Raw genomic sequence first — 19541 nt, 5'->3', positions numbered from 1 at the left:
TGCCGCATATCCCATAAGGTGTACATGGTGACAGGGTTAGACACAGTCTTTGGCTTTATGTGCAGCATCAGGAGTAGAACAGAGTAACACACACATTCATACACCAAGCGCAATGGAGTGCCATCAGTTGAATTGAAACACGTGTCTGGACTGTGGGAGAAAACCATGGCACCACGCTTTGTTATCGTATAATATGTAGTAGCTACAAAAGAGCTGAATGAGCACAGGTACATACAGTAATCTAGAGTAATTAATAGTGGGAAACTGTCACATTATCTTGTATCATAATTGACTAATGTAATTGAGTCAGTTTTCATGGAGTTCGGTTGGGTTTTAGCATAAATATTTTCATGTGCAGGAATGAAGAAAAATTTTTTTCTTTGAAACTAATTCTTAGTATGTCTTTGAGTTATGAGAATTCACCATACAATTGTTTTTCAGGAACTAATTACTATGACTATGTACGTGAGTGTGTAGATAATGTACATAGATACACACACATACTGTACATACATACTGTACATACTGTATATCAATGTAAAGCTAGTTTTATGATTGCCCTTTAGTGTATTAGCACTTTCAAATGACTATTTGTATAATCATGTTTATAGATTTTCAGATTTTTCCATTTTCAGAGGTTTGCATAATGCCCAGATAAATCTCACTCACACACACACACACACACACACACACACACACACACACACACACACACACACACACTTTCTGAACCGCTTGTCCCATACGGGGTTGCGGGGAACCGGAGCCTACCCGGAAACTCAGGGCATAAGGCCAGAGGGGGAGGGGACACACCCAGCACGGGACGCCAGTCCGCCGCAAGGCACCCCAAGTGGGACTCGAACCCCAGACCCACCAGAGAGGAGGAGGACCCAGTCCAACCCACTGTGCCACCAGGCCCCCCCGATAAATCAACTTAAAATAAATGTACTGAGTTCTATGTATCACACAGCAAATGACAGTTGCCTGCAAGGTTTCTGTACATTCTGTAAGATAATTACAATTTATTGGATCAGTAACAGGATCTAAAGCAAGCTTTGAAATGATAATAGAAAAAAGTGACGTTTGCCTCTACTGGAATCTTAGCTCCGATTTTACTGTGTCCTGCAGAAATTCATCAGGCCAGTGGTGGACAGAGCCTTCACTTCGTATCTCTGGGCAAGTGGATTTAAAGAAGTGAAATAAAAATTAACTTTGTGAAGCTGTCAAATTTTCCATTGCTTTCATCCTACTGTGATTAAGTTAGTTCTCTACACACTCTCCTCACACAATTTGGGATAAAAAAAATATATAAAACCAGTATCGCATTGTCTAGCCACACTTGTGAAGGAAACAAATTCTGGGAATCACTGGGAATTGAGAGTGGAATCGCTGCTGACAGTGAAGTGGTTCTGCGCTAAATATAAAGGAGAATTAGTGTAAAGTCCAGCAAGGAGGACCAATAGACGTTCAAACCGGAGTCAACATGACACAGTGAGGATGGGAGGAGGCCTTCATCACCGAGGCTCACTGGTCTTCATGTCATATTACGAGTGTCTGCATCTGTTCTGCAGGACAACTCTGAAAGTTGCATATTAATTATAGGATCTGAAGCTGGCTGACTTTACCTCAGGTTATGCACCTGATCCCATTTCAGCTCCAGCACTGTTAGTCAAGCCATCAACATCCCCTCTAAATCTAGTCATTTATCCATCATTTACATACACAGCCTATATGAAATGTTAACAGCAGTGGCCATCATTAGGCCGTCAAAATGTCTTCCTCTGTAAATGAGAAATTATGCCATAAATCTACCACTTTGACATGTGAATTCTCAGAGTGCTATAGCTTCTGCTGCCCAGACACAATGCTGTTGTACATGGAATTGGTCAGAGGGACGTAGCACTTCCCTGTGTAGTCTAAGAAATACACAGCCTCAGTTATCATTGAAGGGTTGAACCCGCTCTCCACAAGTCGAAACTTCAGCTGCTTCAAGGTCCCAGTCACCTCCATGGTTTCCTATGAGAAAACGTAAAAAAATGTTAGTGTGTGAGTGACAGAGAGAGTGTGTGTGTTCCACTGTTGTATGAATGAATGACCCACTGTAAGTAGTGTATCTAGCAGTGTAAGTTACCTTCGTGAATAAGGTGTGTGGGCTCATAACACTACATGGAGTTCATTGGAATTTGCTTTGGAGAAAAGCACCTGCTAAATAAATGTAAATGTAAAATCACATTAAAAAGAAAATGCAAATAGCGTCTTATCCTAAGGCTTCAATTGCTTGCATTTCTCCCAACAATGTTGTTCTCCAAGTCTGAAGCTTGGAATCCCTTAACCTACAATTACACTGTAGACTTCATATAATAAAAGTTGCTATACATACATAGGATCGCTCATAAAGCAGTCAAAGGATGGAGCACACTAGCTGTCAATGCAGATCATTATTAAATGAGAAATCATTATAACATGGACCCCCTTATACAGTCAAACATCATGGGCTCCAATGTGTGCATTTTATCAGGAATACAGGTAAAATACAGAAAATCAGCTGCATAAATCTAAAGAATAAAACAAACCAAAACGTCTGTTTTTGCCATAAATTGACACCAAATTGTTTTGTGTTTTTAAGAACTTTTCTATCAAACAAACCTATCCATTCCCTTTTGAAAGCTATATTCAGTTTATGAAGTTGGGGAAATGGCTGTTTAAATCACAGGGGTCTGTTGAAAATTCACATTATGCTAAAACAGATAGTGCTGGGAAAATACTGGACATGTCTATATTTTTTCAGGACACTTTCATGCTACCACAAGAGCTACTTTATAATCATAAAATATATCAAATCCTCTGGGTCTTAATAAAAAATGACTCAGAAAAAATATTATTGTTTATTCATTTCCTGGATGCTTTTCTTCAAAGTGATCTATAATCTGAGGTTTGTATACAAAGTTACATACAATGAATTGCAATACAGCTGAGTAATTTTTTTTTTTTTTACTCTATCGATTCAGGGTAAGTATCTGGATCAAAGGTACTATAGCAGGAGTGGAAATTTGTTCACAGGTCCTTTGAATGGATGACAATAGTTCTAACCACTGCACCACCTACTGACCTGTACTCTGATAATACATGAAGGATGGAAAAACATCTATGCATACCTGAATCCTAACGAAAAGGGGCCGAGCATAGGATGGCAGGTGATCGAGGACATGTTGAAAGAGCTTCTTCCCATCAAACCTCCTGTCAGGCTTGATGATGATCGCAGTCATGCCAGCTCTCCCCTCATTTCCTGGAGACACAAGAAAACTCAACGTTCATATCGATGATCTCTCTTCTACTCTCAAGCTTCCTGCAGCAGGGTGGTGTATGGTAAATTACTGTACATTCAGATTTTTTACAAACATGAGTTATCTGAAAACAAATCTGGGAAGAACATCTGAAAGAAGCAAATTTGAAACACAAAATGTTCATTGTATCTTCATATCTGAGACACCAACCAGATCCAATAAGCAGAAAAAGCATCCTGTAAGTTTTAGGGTGTACCCAACAATCCCTGTGAAAAAGCTGAACATTTTAGGCTCTTGAATGACAAACCTTGCTTCATATCCTACCATCAGAGTGATACGCGCCATATAGTTCAGGAATCACCAATTTTCCACCCACCTGGGATCTCCACGCCATACACATTCGCCTCCTGAATGAAATCCACGAGTTCCAGAGCTTCAGCAACTTCAGTTGTCCCTACATTTTCACCTTTCCACCTAAAAAAAAAAAAAAAAAGGAAAAAAGTTATTATTATTATTCCCATCTCCAGTCCATCACAAATAGTTTTTTCTTTATATTGCTACTGTTACGTTTACATTTCAGATTTATTCATTTAGCAGATGGTTTTCTCCAAAGCAACATATATCTCAGAGAAAAATGCAATTCATGCATTACACCAACAGGAGACATTTTTTTGGATGCAGACACTTGATTCGAAAGTACAGTCAGTTTCTTACATACCACTGTATAGACCAGAATACATTACACATGTAGCTGCATAAAGGTTTCCCCATTATTATTATTAGGGGGGTGCGGTGGCGCAGTGGGTTGGACAGGGTCCTACTCTCCAGTGGGTTTGGGGTTCGAGTCCCACTTGGGGTTCCTTGCGACAGACTGGCGTCCCGTCCTGGGTGTGTCCCCCTCCCCCTCTGTCCCTACGCCCTGTGTTGTCGGGTAGGCTCCGGTTCCCCGCGACCCCGTATGGGACAAGCGGTTCTGAAAATGTGTGTGTATTATTATTATTTTCTTCAGCTGTTGCCTTTGTCCAAGACGACTTGCGGAGACAGTGATACGTACACTCCGTCTCATTCACAATGCAAAAGAAGAAAAAGCACCAGGCTGATGCACCTGAACGTGTCTCCAATCCTGTCCTTGAAAGAGATGAAGCCATCCGTGTCCTCGACCATCAGGTCCCCCGTATTGAAGTACACATCACCTTTCACAAAAACATCCCGCAGAAGCTTCTTGTCTGTGAGCTGCTTGCTCCCAGCATAGCCGAAGAACGGGCTCTGCTCATTGATCTTGGACAGTAGGAGGCCCGTTTCACCTATGAGGGGAGAGGATCAGAGGTCCCAGGTCCACACTGTTGTCTCATTTCTGAATAGAGAACAATACACTGACAGTGAATTTGGACAGGAAAATCACAGTGTTGTGAAAAAGTATTTGCCCCCAACCTTATTTCTTGTTATTGTGTATATCTCATACTAAATTGTTTCAGAAATTAAAACAAAATCTAACAGGTTGCTTTTGTTTTATAAGTAAACAAAAAAATACAGCTTTTATTTTATTTACAGCCTTAGTGTGGCGGAAGGGTTTGCATGATCTAGGGATCTCCAGAACTATGTCGTCGGGAGCATTATGCTCCTGGTAGGGTCTCCCAAGGCAAACAGGTCTGGAGTGAAGGTCCAGACTAACACGATCCAAAAACCTCCATGAAAAAAGGTAACAAAAGAACGTTTACCCTGCCCGGAACAGGGTCACCGGGACCTGCCCCTCGAGCCAGGCCTGGCGGTAATGTTCCTAGGCGAGCGCCTGGTGGCCGGGCAGCCCACGTAGCCCGGCCAGACTCAGCCCGAAAGGCATCGTGGGGGGGCCATGTGGGCCCACCACCTGCAATGTCCAGCATGGGGGTCCGGTGCTATGTATACCTGGTGGCAGGAGGGGGCGGGGTGGCGCATGGCGTTACAGCCCCTCGCGACAAAAACTGGCTCTTGGTACATGGAATGTTACCTCACTTCGGGGGAAGGAGCCGGAACTGGTGCAGGAGGTTGAGAAATACCACCTAGATATAGTTGGTCTTGCCTCCACTCACAGTATTGGCTCTGGAACCAAACTCCTCGATAGGGGGTGGTCCCTTTCCTACTCAGGAGTTGCACGGGGTGAGAGGCACCAGGCGGGTGTGAGGATACTCACAAGCCCCCAGCTGGCTGCCATACAGCTGGAGTTTGCCCCGGTGGACGAGAGGGTCGCCTCAATGCAACTTAGGGTCGCAGAGAGGAAAACTTTGACTGTTGTGTGTGCTTATGCACCAAACAGCAGTTCAGAGTGTTCGGCCTTCTTGGAGAAAGTTGGAGGGGTTCCAGACAGGGCCCCACTTACAGACTCCATAGTCCTGCTAGGGGACTTCAACGCTCACGTTGGCAACGACTGAGAAATCTGGCGGGGGGTGATTGGGAAGAACGGCCTGCCCAATCTGAACCCGAATGGTGAAATGTTATTGGATTTCTGTGCTAGTCATGGTTTGTCCATAACAAACACCATGTTCGAACACAAGGATGCTCAGAAGTGTACTTGGTACCAGAGCTCCTTGGGCCAAAGGTCAATGATCGACTTCGTAGTCGTTTCATCTGACTTGAGTTCACATGTTCTGGACACTCAGGTGAAGAGAGGTGCTGAGCTGTCAACTGATCACCACCTGGTGGTGAGTTGGATCAGATGGCGGGAGAAAATGATGGACAGACCTGGTAGGCCCAGGCGTTTAATGAGAATGTGCTGGGAACGACTGTCGGAGGACCTTGTCTGGAATGATTTTAACTCACACCTCCGGGAGAGCTTCTCCCATGTCCTGGAGGAGGTAGGGGACATGGAGTCTGAATGGACCCTGTTCAAAACCTCAATTTGCGGAAGCAGCCAGGCACAGCTGTGGCCAAAGCTTGTTGGTGCCAGCCAGGGCAGCAACCTGAGAACCCGCTGGTGGACACCGGTGGTGAGGGAAGCCGTCAAGCTAAAGAAGGAGGTCTTTAGGGCCTGGTTGGCTCTGGGGACTCCTGACTCAGCAGACAGGTACCGGCAGGTGAAAAAGGCAGCAGCAGCTACGGTTGCAGAAGCAAAATCTGGGGCATGGGAGGAGTTTGGAGAGGCAATGGAAAACGACTATCGGTTGGCTTCAAAGAGGTTCTGGAGAACCATCCGGCAGCTCAGAAAGGGTCGGAGGAGTTTTGCTCAGGCTGTATTTAGCAAGAGTGGAGAAACTCTGACCTCTGATGAGGACATTGTCGGAAGATGGAAGGAGCACTTTGAAGAACTCTTAAACCCAAGTGATATGCCTCCGTTACAGAAGTCAGGGCCAGAGGCTTTCGGGCTGTCAGAATCCACTTCCCTGGTGGAAGTCACTGAGGTAGTTGGTAAGTTCCACAGTGGCAAAGCACCGGGGGTGGATGAGATCTGCCCGGAAATGCTTAAGGCCCTGGATGCTGCAGGGCTGTCATGGTTGACACACTTCAGCAATGTTGCATGGACCTCGGGAACAGTGCCCTTGGATTGGCAAACTGGGGTGGTGGTCCCTATCTTTAAGAAAGGGGACTGGAGAGTGTGTGCTAACTACTGGGGCATCACACTTCTCAGCCTCCCTGGGAAAGTCTATGCCGGGGTGCTGGAGAGGAGGCTCCGGCCGATAGTTGAACCTCAGATTGAAGAGGAACAATGCGGATTCCGCCCTGGCCGTGGAACAGTGGACCAGCTTTTTACCCTCTCACAGATCATTGAAGGGGCATGGGAATTTGCTAATCCAGTCTACATGTGTTTTGTGGACTTGGAGAAGGCCTATGACCGTGTTCCCCAGGAAATTCTGTGGGAGGTGCTTCAGGATTATGGGGTACTGGGGCCACTACTGTGGGCCATTTGGTCCTTGTACGTATGAAGCGAAAGCTGTGCCCGCATACTTGGAATTAAGTCAGGCCTGTTCAGTGTGGGTGTTGGACTCTGCCAAGGTTGTGCCTTGTCTCCACTCCTGTTTGTGGTTTTCATGGACAGGATATCAAGGCGCAGTCGAGGCCAGGAGGGTATTCTGTGTGGGAGTTGGAAGGTGATGTCTCTGCTTTTTCCAGATGATGTTGTCCTTTTGGCACCATCACATGGATGCCTCCAGCACGCACTGGAACAGTTTGCAGCCGAGTGTGAAGCGGTGGGGATGAGGATCAGCACCTCAAAGTCTGAGTCCATGGTTCTCTCACGGAAAAGGATGGTATGCCCCCTCCAGGTAAAGGGAGAGTTTTTGCCCCAGGTGAAGGAGTTCAAGTATCTTGGGGTCTTGTTCACGAGTGAGGGAAGAAGGGAGCGCGAGATTGGCCACAGACTGGGAGCAGCAGCAGCAGTAATGCGGTCGCTGTACCGGACTGTAGTGGTGAAGGGGGAGTTGAGCCATAAGGCGAAGCTCTTCATTTACCGGTCGATCTATGTCCCTACCCTCACCTATGGTCATCAACTCTGGGTGATGACCAAAAGAATAAGATCGTGGATACAAGCAGCCAAAATGAGTTTTCTCCGCAGGGTGCTGGAACTCACTCTCCGTGACAGGGTGAGGAGTTCAGACATCCGGGAGGAACTCAGAGTAGAGCTGCTACTCCTTCACACTGAGAGGAGCCAGTTGAGGTGGTTTGGGCATCTGATAAGGATGCCCCCTGGGCGCCTCCCTTTGGAGGTATACCAGGCACGGCCAACTGGGACGAGGCCCCGAGGTCAGCCCAGGGCCCGCTGGAGGGATTGTATCTCACAGTTGGCCTGGGAACGGCTGAGGATCTCCCAGGTTGAGCTGGAGGAAGTTGCAGGGGACAGGGGCGGCTGGGCCTCTCTGCTCTCCCTGTTGCCACCGCGACACTTTTAGGACAAGCGGGATAGAAGATCGATGAATGGATGGATGGATGTTATGTACTGAAGAAAAAAATTATCCAATACCAACTGGGCCTGTGTGAAAATGTTTTTGCCCCCGTAGTAGATTTCCCCATGTCTATGAAACTGTATTCATAATGGGGTTTAGCTGGACTCGATGCAACCAGGCCTGATTACTGCCAGCCCTGTTCAATCAAATCAACACTTAAATAGAACTTTTTCAACAGCATAAACTTGGTGAAAAGGTCTTACCCAGTAACACACTATGCCAAAGCTGAAAGAAATTCCAGAAATGAGGAGGAAGAAGGTGATTGAAATACATCAGTCTGGGAAGGGTTGCACAGCTATTTCAAAGGCTATGGGACTCCTAAGAATCACAGTGAGAGCCATTATCTCCAAATGGAAAAAAAAACTCGACACAGTAGTGAACCTTCCCAGAAGTGCCCGACCTTCCAAACTCCACCAAGAGCACAGCAACAACTCATCCAGAAAGTCACAAAAGAGCCAAGGACAAGATCAAAGGAACTTCAGGTCTCTCTTGCATCAATAAAGGTCACTGTTCATGACTCCACTATGAGACAGACAGTGGGCAAAAATAGCATGGAAGAGTGGCAAGGCAAATACTACTGTTAACCCAGAAGAACATTAAGGCTATCTGAATTTTGCCAAAACCCACTTTGATGATCCTCAAACCTTTTGGGAAAATGTTCTGTGGACTGATGAGTGGAAAGTGGAACTGACTGGAAGACAGAGGTCCCGTTACATCTGGCATAAACCAAACACAGAATTCCACAAAAAGAACATCATACCTAAGGGCAAGCATGGTGGTGGCAGTGAGATGGTCTGGGGATGCTTTGCTGCTTCAGGGCCTAGGGCAACTTGCAATAATTGAGGGAAATTCTGCTCTCTACCAGAAAATCCTAAAGGATTATGTCCGGTCTTCAATCCGTAAATTGAAACTCAAGCGCAACTGGATTATCCAGCAAGGCAATGATCCAAAGCATGGGAGTAAGTCCACCTCTGAACGTCACAAAAAAGCAAAATTAAAGTTTTGGAGTGGCCTAGTCAAAGTCCCGACTTGAACCCAATTGAGATGCTGTGGCAGGACCTTAAAACAGGCAGTTCATGTTGGAAAACCTTCCAATGTGGCTGAACTAAAGCAGTCCTGCAAAAAAGAGCGGGCCACAATTCCACCACAGCACTGTGAAAGACTGATTTCCAGTTATCAGAAGCGTATGGTTGCAGTTATTGCTGCTAAAGGTGGCACAACCAGATTTTAAGTTTAAGGGGGCAATTAGTTTTTCACATGGGTGATAGGTGTTGGATAACTTTTTTTGCTACAACAAAAAAATAAAAATTCAAAACTGTATTCTGTGTGGGGGGTGCGGTGGCGCAGTGGGTTGGACCACAGTCCTGCTCTCCGATGGGTCTAGGGTTCGAGTCCCGCTTGGGGTGCCTTGCGACGGACTGGCGTCCCGTCCCGGGTGTGTCCTCTCCCCCTCCGGCCTTACGCCCTGTGTTACCGGGTTGGCTCCGGTTCCCCCGTGACCCCGTATGGGACAAGCGGTTCTGAAAATGTGTGTGTGTGTGTGTGTGTGTGTGTGTGTGTGTGTATTCTGTGTTTACTCAGGTTGCCTTCTAAAAGTATTTCGTATGAGATATATAGATAACAGAAGAAATCAGGATGGGGCAAATACTTTTTCACAGCACTGTACATTCTCATTTCATCGTTTGGCTAATGCTTTTCTCCAAAGCGATTTACAAGCATAAGCTCCTTACAAGGACTTACGTATACTGGTGGGTATGTTCTATCGCACCAGTTCAGGCTAAGTACCTTGCTCAAGGGTACTGCAGCAGGATGTGGGATTCAAACCCTGGTCTTTCGAGTGTAAGACTACAGCTCTAACATTCATGCTATATGATGCTGAAGTCTGCCATTTACTTTAGATGCACTATGTCTGAAATACCATACAACAAACAAACACGTTCCTTACCTTTTGACACATGTTCACAGAAGCCTTTTTTGTTGCGTACGGGTTCATCATTTTCCTTGTCATACCTCACGAGGTCATATTTGAAGAGGAGCTTCAAGCAAACAGACACAGGAAGCGAGTTACTCATTTCATCCTATTAAAAGTGACACTTTTCAGTGTCATTCTTAATGTTACACCAAATCAGTTTAATAAAGACAATTAAAAATTACATTTATATTTTTTGTAATGTAGCAAAGTCGATAGTAATGTGAAAACTAGGAAAATAATGAGTTAAATAAACCAAGGAAATGTTTAAAAACCAGTGCCATCTTTTTATATGTATAAAATGGATTTCTTGGGGAGATTAAAAAACTAAAATGCAACTGGGTATCTGCTGCGGTTCAGCTCTTTTCTGAGACTAAGAGCAGAAGGATATACAGCAACAAATAAACAGTCCTAAAAAAGAAAAACAAAATAAAGTGAAGTACCAAGGGTAATTATCTTGGATCATCCTGCACATACAGTATGACTATGTGGAAAAGTCTGCAGCTTGACTTTGTGTTCCATGAATTAGATACAACGTGCTGGACTACAGCCATTCTCAAGTTGTATCCCGATGTCTCAGGGTCAGCATAACAAAGACTTCTTGCAGCTGAAGGACTTCTTCTGCAGGCGAGCAAACCGCTCAACTGAGTAGACTGGCATTTCTTAGAAAAATGCATCCGATTAATTTTGCACTTTCCCAGACAAACACTATTTCTGAATTTGCTTGTTGCAACCTTTGTCCTTATGACTCATTTTATTTTTATTTCTACTATTGCAACACATTAGTTCTGCATTGAGCTTTCATCAGGAGTGACTACGCATGATTTGAGCCTCTTTAATGAGCCTCCCGCGTTATGCAAAAAAAAGAGCCATGTTGATGATAGCAAAGCAGATTATCCTTGGCAAGTAAATCTATCCACTAATTCAAGCAGCTGAGCTCAAAAACTGGCCAAAACACATCAACTTTGTCAGAAAAATCTGATTATTTGCTCTCAAAGTTTTCCTGGAAATTTTATTTTCCTGGATGAGGGACAGCCCATGGAAAACTCACTTGGTCTTGTATCAGACTTTTGTTTTACAACTTGTATTCAACCATAAAATTTACTACTTTGGAAAACTAAAATTTCATCAGTTTCAGCACATGTGGAGAAAAAAAAAAAAAATCCACAGCCGCACAATTACTAACTATCCAGTATAACTAAATGTTCCTATCATTGCATTTTTACTGACCTTATGATAACCTTACAGAAGGCTACAACCTCATAGTTTGGTTATTTTTAAAAGTTAATCTCTTTCGAGGCCAAGAGAATCCTTAGCATGTTCTTCCAAGACTTACGGCACAGACCTAAGAACAGCAGAATAGGTAACGGATTTACTGCTGCCCTTTCTTATCTGTATATATATATAACTCTCTAATAGTGTTAAGAGAAGGAATCCTGACATTGCTGGCTTGTGGAATGTGCTGTGTATAAACGGCTAAATAACTTTTATCTTAGTGTACAAACCATTGTACGTTCACTTTGGACAAAGGCATCTGTTGAATAATAGTTATGATGTCGTATGTCCAGTGTAGCGTAGGTATCCTACAAAATATTACTTAATGGTACACTGTGCATGAGCGATGGATCGATAAGTAAAATAAACTAAAGGAGGGGGTGCAGTGGGGTCACATGGTGGCTTTCGTTCCAGTGGATCACCTTGTAGAAGAAGTTGGAGCGGCCCACGGCACCCATTTTGCCCAAGTGGTTCATGAAGCAAAGGTTCCCCTCGGTGGAGCCATAGATCTCACACAGGCGCACATCCCCAAAGCGACGGTGGAATTCCTTCCACACCTCTGGCCGAAGGCCGTTCCCCACACCCATGCGCACCTTGTGCTTCTTCTCATTCTCCGCCTTGTGGGGAAATTGGAGCAGACATTGCAGGGTTCACTGGGGAACAACAGTGCGCTCATTAAGTCACAACAGGGACAAAAAGACCCTTCAGTAGCCAGATGGCAGGTCGAGCAGAGTGTAAAGACAAGGATATGCAATTTCAAGGCGACAAGTTCAGCTCTGAAGAAGAAGCCCTCCTGCAGTACCCTTGAATAATGTACTACATCTGTCCATCCACCCATCATCAATAACTGCTCGTCCAGTGAGGATCATAGCGGTCCAGAGTCTATCCTGAGAGCACAGGGCATGAGGCAGAGTATATCCTGGATGGGATGCAATTTCATCAGTGTTACACACACTCATTCACTCGCACACAAAAGGCAATTGATTCACCTGAAACACATGTCTTTGGACTATGGGAGGAAACCGGAGCACCTGGAGGAACACGAGGACAACATGAAAACTCCATAGACTGAGCCGCATTTGTACCTGCAAGCAATCACACAGTCCAAAAGCTCTAAGGCACTAGCACTACCTGCTGAGTAAGTTTTGGGTGAAACGGGCTCAGTGCTAATGACCGAAGCAACCGTTCATCGTGAAAGAATTAAAAGTCAGCGATTTTGTTCAAAACACACTGTACATTGTTTTCAGATGTTCTTAAGTTGTGTACCCCTGGAGTCGTCCCAGGCCAGTGTGCATACAGCTCTTCATTCTACCCGAGTGCCTAAACATTGATTTGCACTAGTTATTTCCCCAACTGAACTAACTTAATCTGTTATCTTATTGGGGGTGCGGTGGTGCAGTGGGTTGGACCACAGTCCTGCTCTCCAGGGGGTCTGGGGTTCGAGTCCTGCTTGGGGTGCCTTGCGATGGACTGGTGTCCCGTCCTGGGTGTGTCCCCTCCCCCTCTGGCCTTATGCCCTGTGTTGCTGGGTAGGCTCCGGTTCCCCTGTGACCCTGTATGGGACGTGTGTGTGTGTGTTATCTTATTACTAAGGTTGTTATCAGTTTAAAGAGAGCTCAGGAGCTGGTCCACACCCTAATCTGTTGGAACCTTTACTAGGGACTCAAAGTCTAAACAGAGGCAATCTCTTCAGCTGACATTCACAGTCCTCCCACACCTTATTCAGGTAATGTTTCACTGAAAAACACTTTTTAATGTGAATTCTCATAACTCAAAGGCACTGCTAGTTTCAACAGCAAAATTTTTTTTGCTTCTGAGCCCAAAATTAGACACCCATCTATGCTAAAATATCATTAAATCCCATTTAAATGGACACAGTTACTTAATAATTAATATTAGTCATCATAAGACAACACAGCAAGGTGGTTTCCTCTTCATTAGCAACTCTGTAATACTTCATGGCTGTGTTTCTGTGCTCCTTCAGCTCATCCATTATCTGTTAGATAACGTGTACTTAAACGCTCACTAAAAATCACATGAAAAGCAAACTGAGCAGGGAAGCCAAAAGAAATCAATGAAAATGATGCAAATAAACTCTCACTCACTGAACAAGCTGACATTATTGGACAGTCCAAAGGGGGCCATGATCACTAAGATAACAGGGAAACTAGATAACCAGGGGAAAAGGAGGTTGAGAACATAACGCAGCAAGAACCAAACTATAACTGTGAAGAAAACCACAGCATGGTTCTGGTCTCACATTGCTCAGCTCTCAGGAGGTGCTCAAGAACACAAAGAAATACCTCATAATGTGGAGTAGGGGTATTAAATGAGTGAGCATTGTCCTTGAGGGAAGAAAATAGGTCTTTCCTATGACAATACCTGAGGAGACTGATTGGCTGTGATACCAGCACCCCATGCTGACTGAAGCTGATGACCACCTGCCATGATGGACGAGACATACCTATGTGAACTAGGACATCAAGTCAATACTCATCTACAATGTTATTATTACGTAAACTGACTCAAAAGTCTTGTTTAATCTAGACTGCCCAGGAGGGGTGGGCAGCCACTGGTACTTGGACCTGCAGAGGTTTTTTTTCCCTCCCTTGACTTTCAGTTGGGAGTTGTTTGTTCCTTTCCTCCATGGCAAGTAGATATACTTAAAGCTTTAATAACTGCATGGATACTGTAGTAATTTAATATATAGCCAACTATTTGATCATTTGTCTTACCTCTTTGTTCAGTGCTCTATGTCACTGTGTGAGAAGAGCACTGTATAAAAATAAATTGAATTGAACTGAAAATAAAGGCAATAAACTGGACAGATTAATCTGTTATATTTTCACAGGTTACATAACGAGGATTTTTAAGCTTTACTAAGTGTTGTTTGTATTTGGTAGAAGATATAGTATTACCTGTACCACAACAAAATGACATGAAACAGTATCATTGATAGAACCCATGGCTCAGTTGTTAGTCTCAGCTTTTGCCTTTAGGTTTGTACGTGTGCTGTTAGAGTGTGTTCGTGCATGCTCGGGGGTTGCATCTACCAGCCTACAACAGGAAGAGAGGACAGGAAGGACAAAGGGCACATTGATGCAATGCACTCATTTGGTACTGAGCAGAAAACAGTTCTGATTTGTGAACAGACGCCACACAATAAGCCTGTCTCCTGAAACAAAAGAGTCTTGCTGTTGAGCTATGAAAATTCTGCTTGGCTTGAAACTACATTTCATCCAGAGATCCCTCCAGTTTGCTGTGGCCTTCATATGGGGAAAAATTTCATAAAAAGAACATAATACCAACAGTCAAACATGGTGGTGGTAGTGCGATGGTCTGGGGCTGCTTTGCAGCTTCAGGACCTGGACGACTTGCCATAATTGATGGAACCATGAATTCAGTGCTCTACCAGAAAATCCTGAAGGAGAATGTCCAGCCATCAGTTCGTGACCTCAAGCTCAAGCGCACTTGGGTTATGCAGCAGGACAATGATCCGAAACACACCAGCAAGTCCACCTCTGAATGGCTCAAAAAAAAAACTAAATTAAGATTCTGGAATGGCCTAGTCAAAGTCCGGACTTAAATCTGATTGAGATGCTGTGGCATGACCTTAAACAGGCCGTTCATGCTCAAAAACCCTCCAATGTGCTGAATTAAAACAATTCTGCAAAGAAGAGCGGGCCAAAATTCTTCCACAGCGATGTGAAAGACTCATTGCCAGTTTTCGCAAACGCTTGATTGCAGTTGTTGCCGCCAAGGCCAATGATTAGGTTTAGGGGGCAATTACTTTTTCCACAAAGGGCCAGGTAGGTTTAGACAGCTTTTTTCCCTTAATAAATGAAATCATCATTTAAAAACTGCATTTTGTATTTACTCGGGTTATCTTTGTGTAATATTAAAATTTGTTTGATGATCTCAATCATTTAACTGTGACAAATATGCAAAAAAAAAAAAAAAAAAAAAATCAGGAAGGGGGCAAATACTTTTTCACAGCACTGTATCTGTGTCATGCAGAATCCAAAATAAAACATCTACAATCTTGTCCTTTCGATAGGTTAATGAGGAGTAAATGAAGAAAATGAAGGAATGCCTATTTTTGGTTGGGGTATGAAATGACAAGAATAATAGAAAAATGAAAGATTACCTTAGGTTGATTGCAGAGATAGCGACAGAGCTCCCCGATGTACTGGAATATGGTCACATTAAATTTTCTGCAGTCACCCCAGAACTGTGAGGCTGAGAACTTCTTCTTGAGCACACAGGTTGCTCCTGTTCCAACAAAGCACAGACCAGAAGAAAGACACCTTTAAAAGACCGAGTTACACAGGGAATGGGGAGCTTTGGGGGAATACTAGCAGGTGGTGTGGATGTCTTCTTTGGTTTTTCTCTCCCAAGATTGGGTTTTCTGACCTTGGTTAGTTGTGCCAAAGGTCCTTCTCTTTTCTGTTTTTTCTAACATTCAAGAATAACAATGGAACCTGTAAGCTCAGGCCTGAAGCCTGGAAGCTGTAACCCACCAGGTCACCCACACAAACACACTCCAGTTCATCCTGCATACAGGTAACAGCAACTGGTGTGAGTCCAGGGGAAAAACATTGCATTTAGGGGAGACTGCAACAGATCACAAGTTATATATTAGGGTGGTATCCAAAACTGGATTCTTTGATTTACTTTCAACTTGTTCAGGGAAATAGCAGAGGGTGACATGGAGGTTTGTGTCTTAATGATATTGATGATGATGATATTGACTTCTCGTGTTATGAACCATCGAGCTTTGCTAAGTGATATGCATTGTGTAATGCATGATTGGTTCACAGTGAGGACAAATTTATTGGGAGATCGGGGCTCTGGCACAGGCTGGAACAGAGACTCGAGCACAAGGGTGAGCCTTGTCCTTATCAGGAAAAATTACCTACCGATCTCAATGGTTCCCCCAATACCGATGAGCGAAGCCGCGCTGTGATACAACGGCAAGGAGATGTAAATCACATCACTTGAGCAGCCCCCATAGGCCCAAAATCCCCCTGCCGCTTTCACGGACTGCAGGTGAGTGATGATGGCAGCTTTGGGGAGACCTGTGAGAGCACAGCGAAAGGGGCTGGGTGATACACCAATCTGCAGAGCCACCAACCACTGCCACAGACTGAGTCTTCCTCACTGAAGGGTAAAGGAGTGGCTGGTACAAAAATACAAAACATGACAAATTCTGAAAAAATAATTTGCACTATACTTGTCTATTTTTTCAGTTTCATTTCTTGAAATTTTTATGAACAGTTTTTCTTAATATGGACAACTTTTTACTTGCTGGTTCTTCAAAGAGTAACCACAGTTCTGACAAGAGAACTCCAAGAGCACTAAACATAAAAGGCACCTGTGGTCCCTGAGGTGAAGATGTAGAGAGTAGGGGTCTTGAGGGAGGTTACTGCCCGCTGCTCGGCAGGGATGGGGTCCTCGGGAGCCTGCTGCAGCTTGTCCAGGAGGGTCTCAACCCCTGGCAGGGAGCACTCCATCTTCACTGCCCACACATTGATGTTGTCCTGCTTCAAGCTGGGAAGGATGTCTTCCAATGTGTCCAACAGGTCTGTAGAAGCAAACAACGGGCAGGAAGAGGGTGACATGGCCAAGAAATTAGTTGATATGGCAGTAGACTTGTTATGAGGAAGTTGTTAGTTCAAGTTGCAAGAGAGACTTGAAAGGAATGGAAAGGAAAGAAAATTAACTTCATTTAATGATGCAATAATACTCATCTAGATTAATGGATAAAATTTCTTATTTTTCCCCACTACACCTTCATATTACAGCACTGGAAAACCATGTAACAACCAACAGATCTACCTTTTAGTTTCTTAAAATAAGCCATTTAACAGTGAAAAATGCCGCACGCCAGAAAGCGATCCTTATGCAGTATTAGAGGGAAAGAAAGAGAAAAAGGGCCACATTTCTCCACCCTGGTCCTTCGAACCTAGTGTATATGCTGGGTTCCATTACAACCAACATGTTTTTGTGGGCTGACACAAAAATTCAAACCTAGATGCCATGCTGGGAAGGGCACTGCACAAACCAAGGAAATAATCATTAACTCTTCCATAGTTATGAGGATAAGAGAAATTACTGGTTAATCCTAAGTATCTATATTACACAATTCAGAAGTAAAAAAAATAAAGAATCATGAAGGGCATATTCACATCTATTACTAATGGAAGGGAAAGGTTAACGTAGGCAATATGCCATTGCTGATGTCCGTCTTTGAGGGGGGTAATGGATACATGCGGTGTGTTTACTCAACGTCACGGGCTCGCGCTCCTGCAAAAGCTGGACATGTCTGCGTTTTCAGTTGCGTAACTGACTGACAGAACACAGCACCGAATGTTTCCTCCGGCGCGGAAAAGTGGGTCGCGCTCACAAGGCGAACTTTCTTTTTCTAGCTCAAGCAGAAACATTCGCTTCTCCACGTCGGTTGCAGAAGCAACGCGTGACGCGGCCTGACAGGGGCCACGTGGGTGGGTGGCGGCCGAATCCAATGGACGGAGACGTGCGACGCGGCCACGAAAGTCCGAGACCTAAAGTTTGTTGCCGAAAATCGTGCGCATCGAAAAAAAGATGCGTTTCCCGAGAACATTTGGAACTGGACTCGCCAGGCGACCCGTTCAGCGAGGTGGAACTCCTGATCATGCGCTCGAGATCCGCACATCGTGACACGGACTGTGATCGGGGGCTGTGTTTGTTTTTCCCCATCCACCCTCCCTCCCCCTCCAAGCTCACCTGCTCCCACCACCAGAGTTCTGGCCCCGCAACAGCCGAAGCAGTGCAGCAGCGACCTGGACCTGATGTTCGTGTTGAGGAAAGCTACGGAGCAGCCGAGCTTACACAAGCCGAACCACACGCAGATGAAGTCGGGCTCGTTGCTCATGAGCAGCGCCACCGTGTCGCCCCGCCGGGCGGCCCCCCGCTGCTGGAACACGTGTGCCACCCGGTTGCTGCGCTCCTCCACGTCCTCGTACGTGTAGCTGATGCCCTCGTAGATGATGAAGGGCTTGTCGGGAATCCGCGCCGCCTGTTGCACGAAGCGGTCCAGCACGGTGACCACCTTGGAGCGCTTCTTGTACACCTCCAGGCGGATCCCGTACCGCAGCAGCCTGGAGATGAAGACCAAGTCGCTCCAGAAGTACGGGAAGAAGAGCTTCTGCACCAGGAGCAGCGCAAGAAGACCAGCAGCGATGGCTGTCACCCACACGAGCGGGAGCAGCATCGTCATACCGAACCGCGGCTCACTTTTGTCTTTGCCGGACAAAATAAAACTAAAATACGGGGACGTCCCGCTGTGAGATCGCGAAATAAACTAGCACTGAGGGTGAGCTGAAGTCTTAACGCCGACAGAACCGAAACTTGTTCCCGCTCCTTGTTGTATATTGTCCTGCTTCGCGGAGCCGATCATCTTCTGTCCTTATTTATGAAACTCGGGGAGCCCGGGAGTCACGTGACCCGCGTTGTACAACCAGCCCGCGGTGGGAGTGTCCTCGCGCTTCCACCCCGCTCAAAACTTCGCAGTTCGCGTTCGTAACGCACAAATCCAGCTGGTCGTCGTGTTTCGGACCGTAATAAACCAGGGGCGTTGTTGTGCCGGTGAAGGGTACAACAGATGCAACGCAGGGAGTGGGGTTTGAACCAGCAACCTTCAGGTTATAATAAAGTCAGTGCTGGAGTGTGAATCCAGTTTGAAAGGGCGGCGGATACTAGGGTTATGTTTGAAGCACGCTGGTCAGTACGTAGAAAATATAAGCCTAATAAGGCACTGGTCATGTGGTGCTCTTGTAAGAGAAAGCGTCGGTGGTGAAAGAAGTCGCCTGACAGGCTGCAGAAGGATCCTTTGTGGACAGGTTTTTCGCGTGTTTGGAGCTGTTCTACAGGAACCGAGCAGCATTCCTTAAAAATGAATTACTGTCACTGTGAAAATATAATGGGTTTTCCTCACAGTGGCGTCGCTCGGGTTGGTGTCACCCCCCACCCCCCATGGACCTCCTTCCGTACCAGACCGTACAGAATCCTTAATGCTTTTTTCCTCATGTTTCTCGGAAATCGTAATTCCCGTATATCACT

General features: G+C 45.2%; 1 protein-coding gene across 1 annotated transcript; it reads right to left on the bottom strand.

Moving 5' to 3' along the window:
• Positions 1–891: 891 nt before the first annotated feature.
• On the bottom strand, positions 892–19074 carry slc27a6 (solute carrier family 27 member 6). The gene is made up of 10 exons (XM_018744658.2): positions 18207–19074; positions 16816–17025; positions 16361–16519; positions 15589–15713; positions 11864–12058; positions 10143–10233; positions 4390–4588; positions 3661–3758; positions 3156–3286; positions 892–2016 (listed from the first exon to the last, which is right to left on the bottom strand). The coding sequence occupies exons 1-10, from the start codon at positions 18697–18699 to the stop codon at positions 1840–1842; spliced, it is 1878 nt and encodes a 625-aa protein (XP_018600174.1). The 5' UTR covers positions 18700–19074; the 3' UTR covers positions 892–1839.
• Between the last annotated feature and the right edge of the window lie 467 nt (positions 19075–19541).

The sequence above is a fragment of the Scleropages formosus genome, chromosome 6, assembly GCF_900964775.1.
Source record: "Scleropages formosus chromosome 6, fSclFor1.1, whole genome shotgun sequence".
NCBI lineage: Eukaryota > Metazoa > Chordata > Actinopteri > Osteoglossiformes > Osteoglossidae > Scleropages > Scleropages formosus.
Note: the sequence above shows the minus strand (reverse complement) of the source record. Positions and strands in the feature narration are given on the sequence as shown.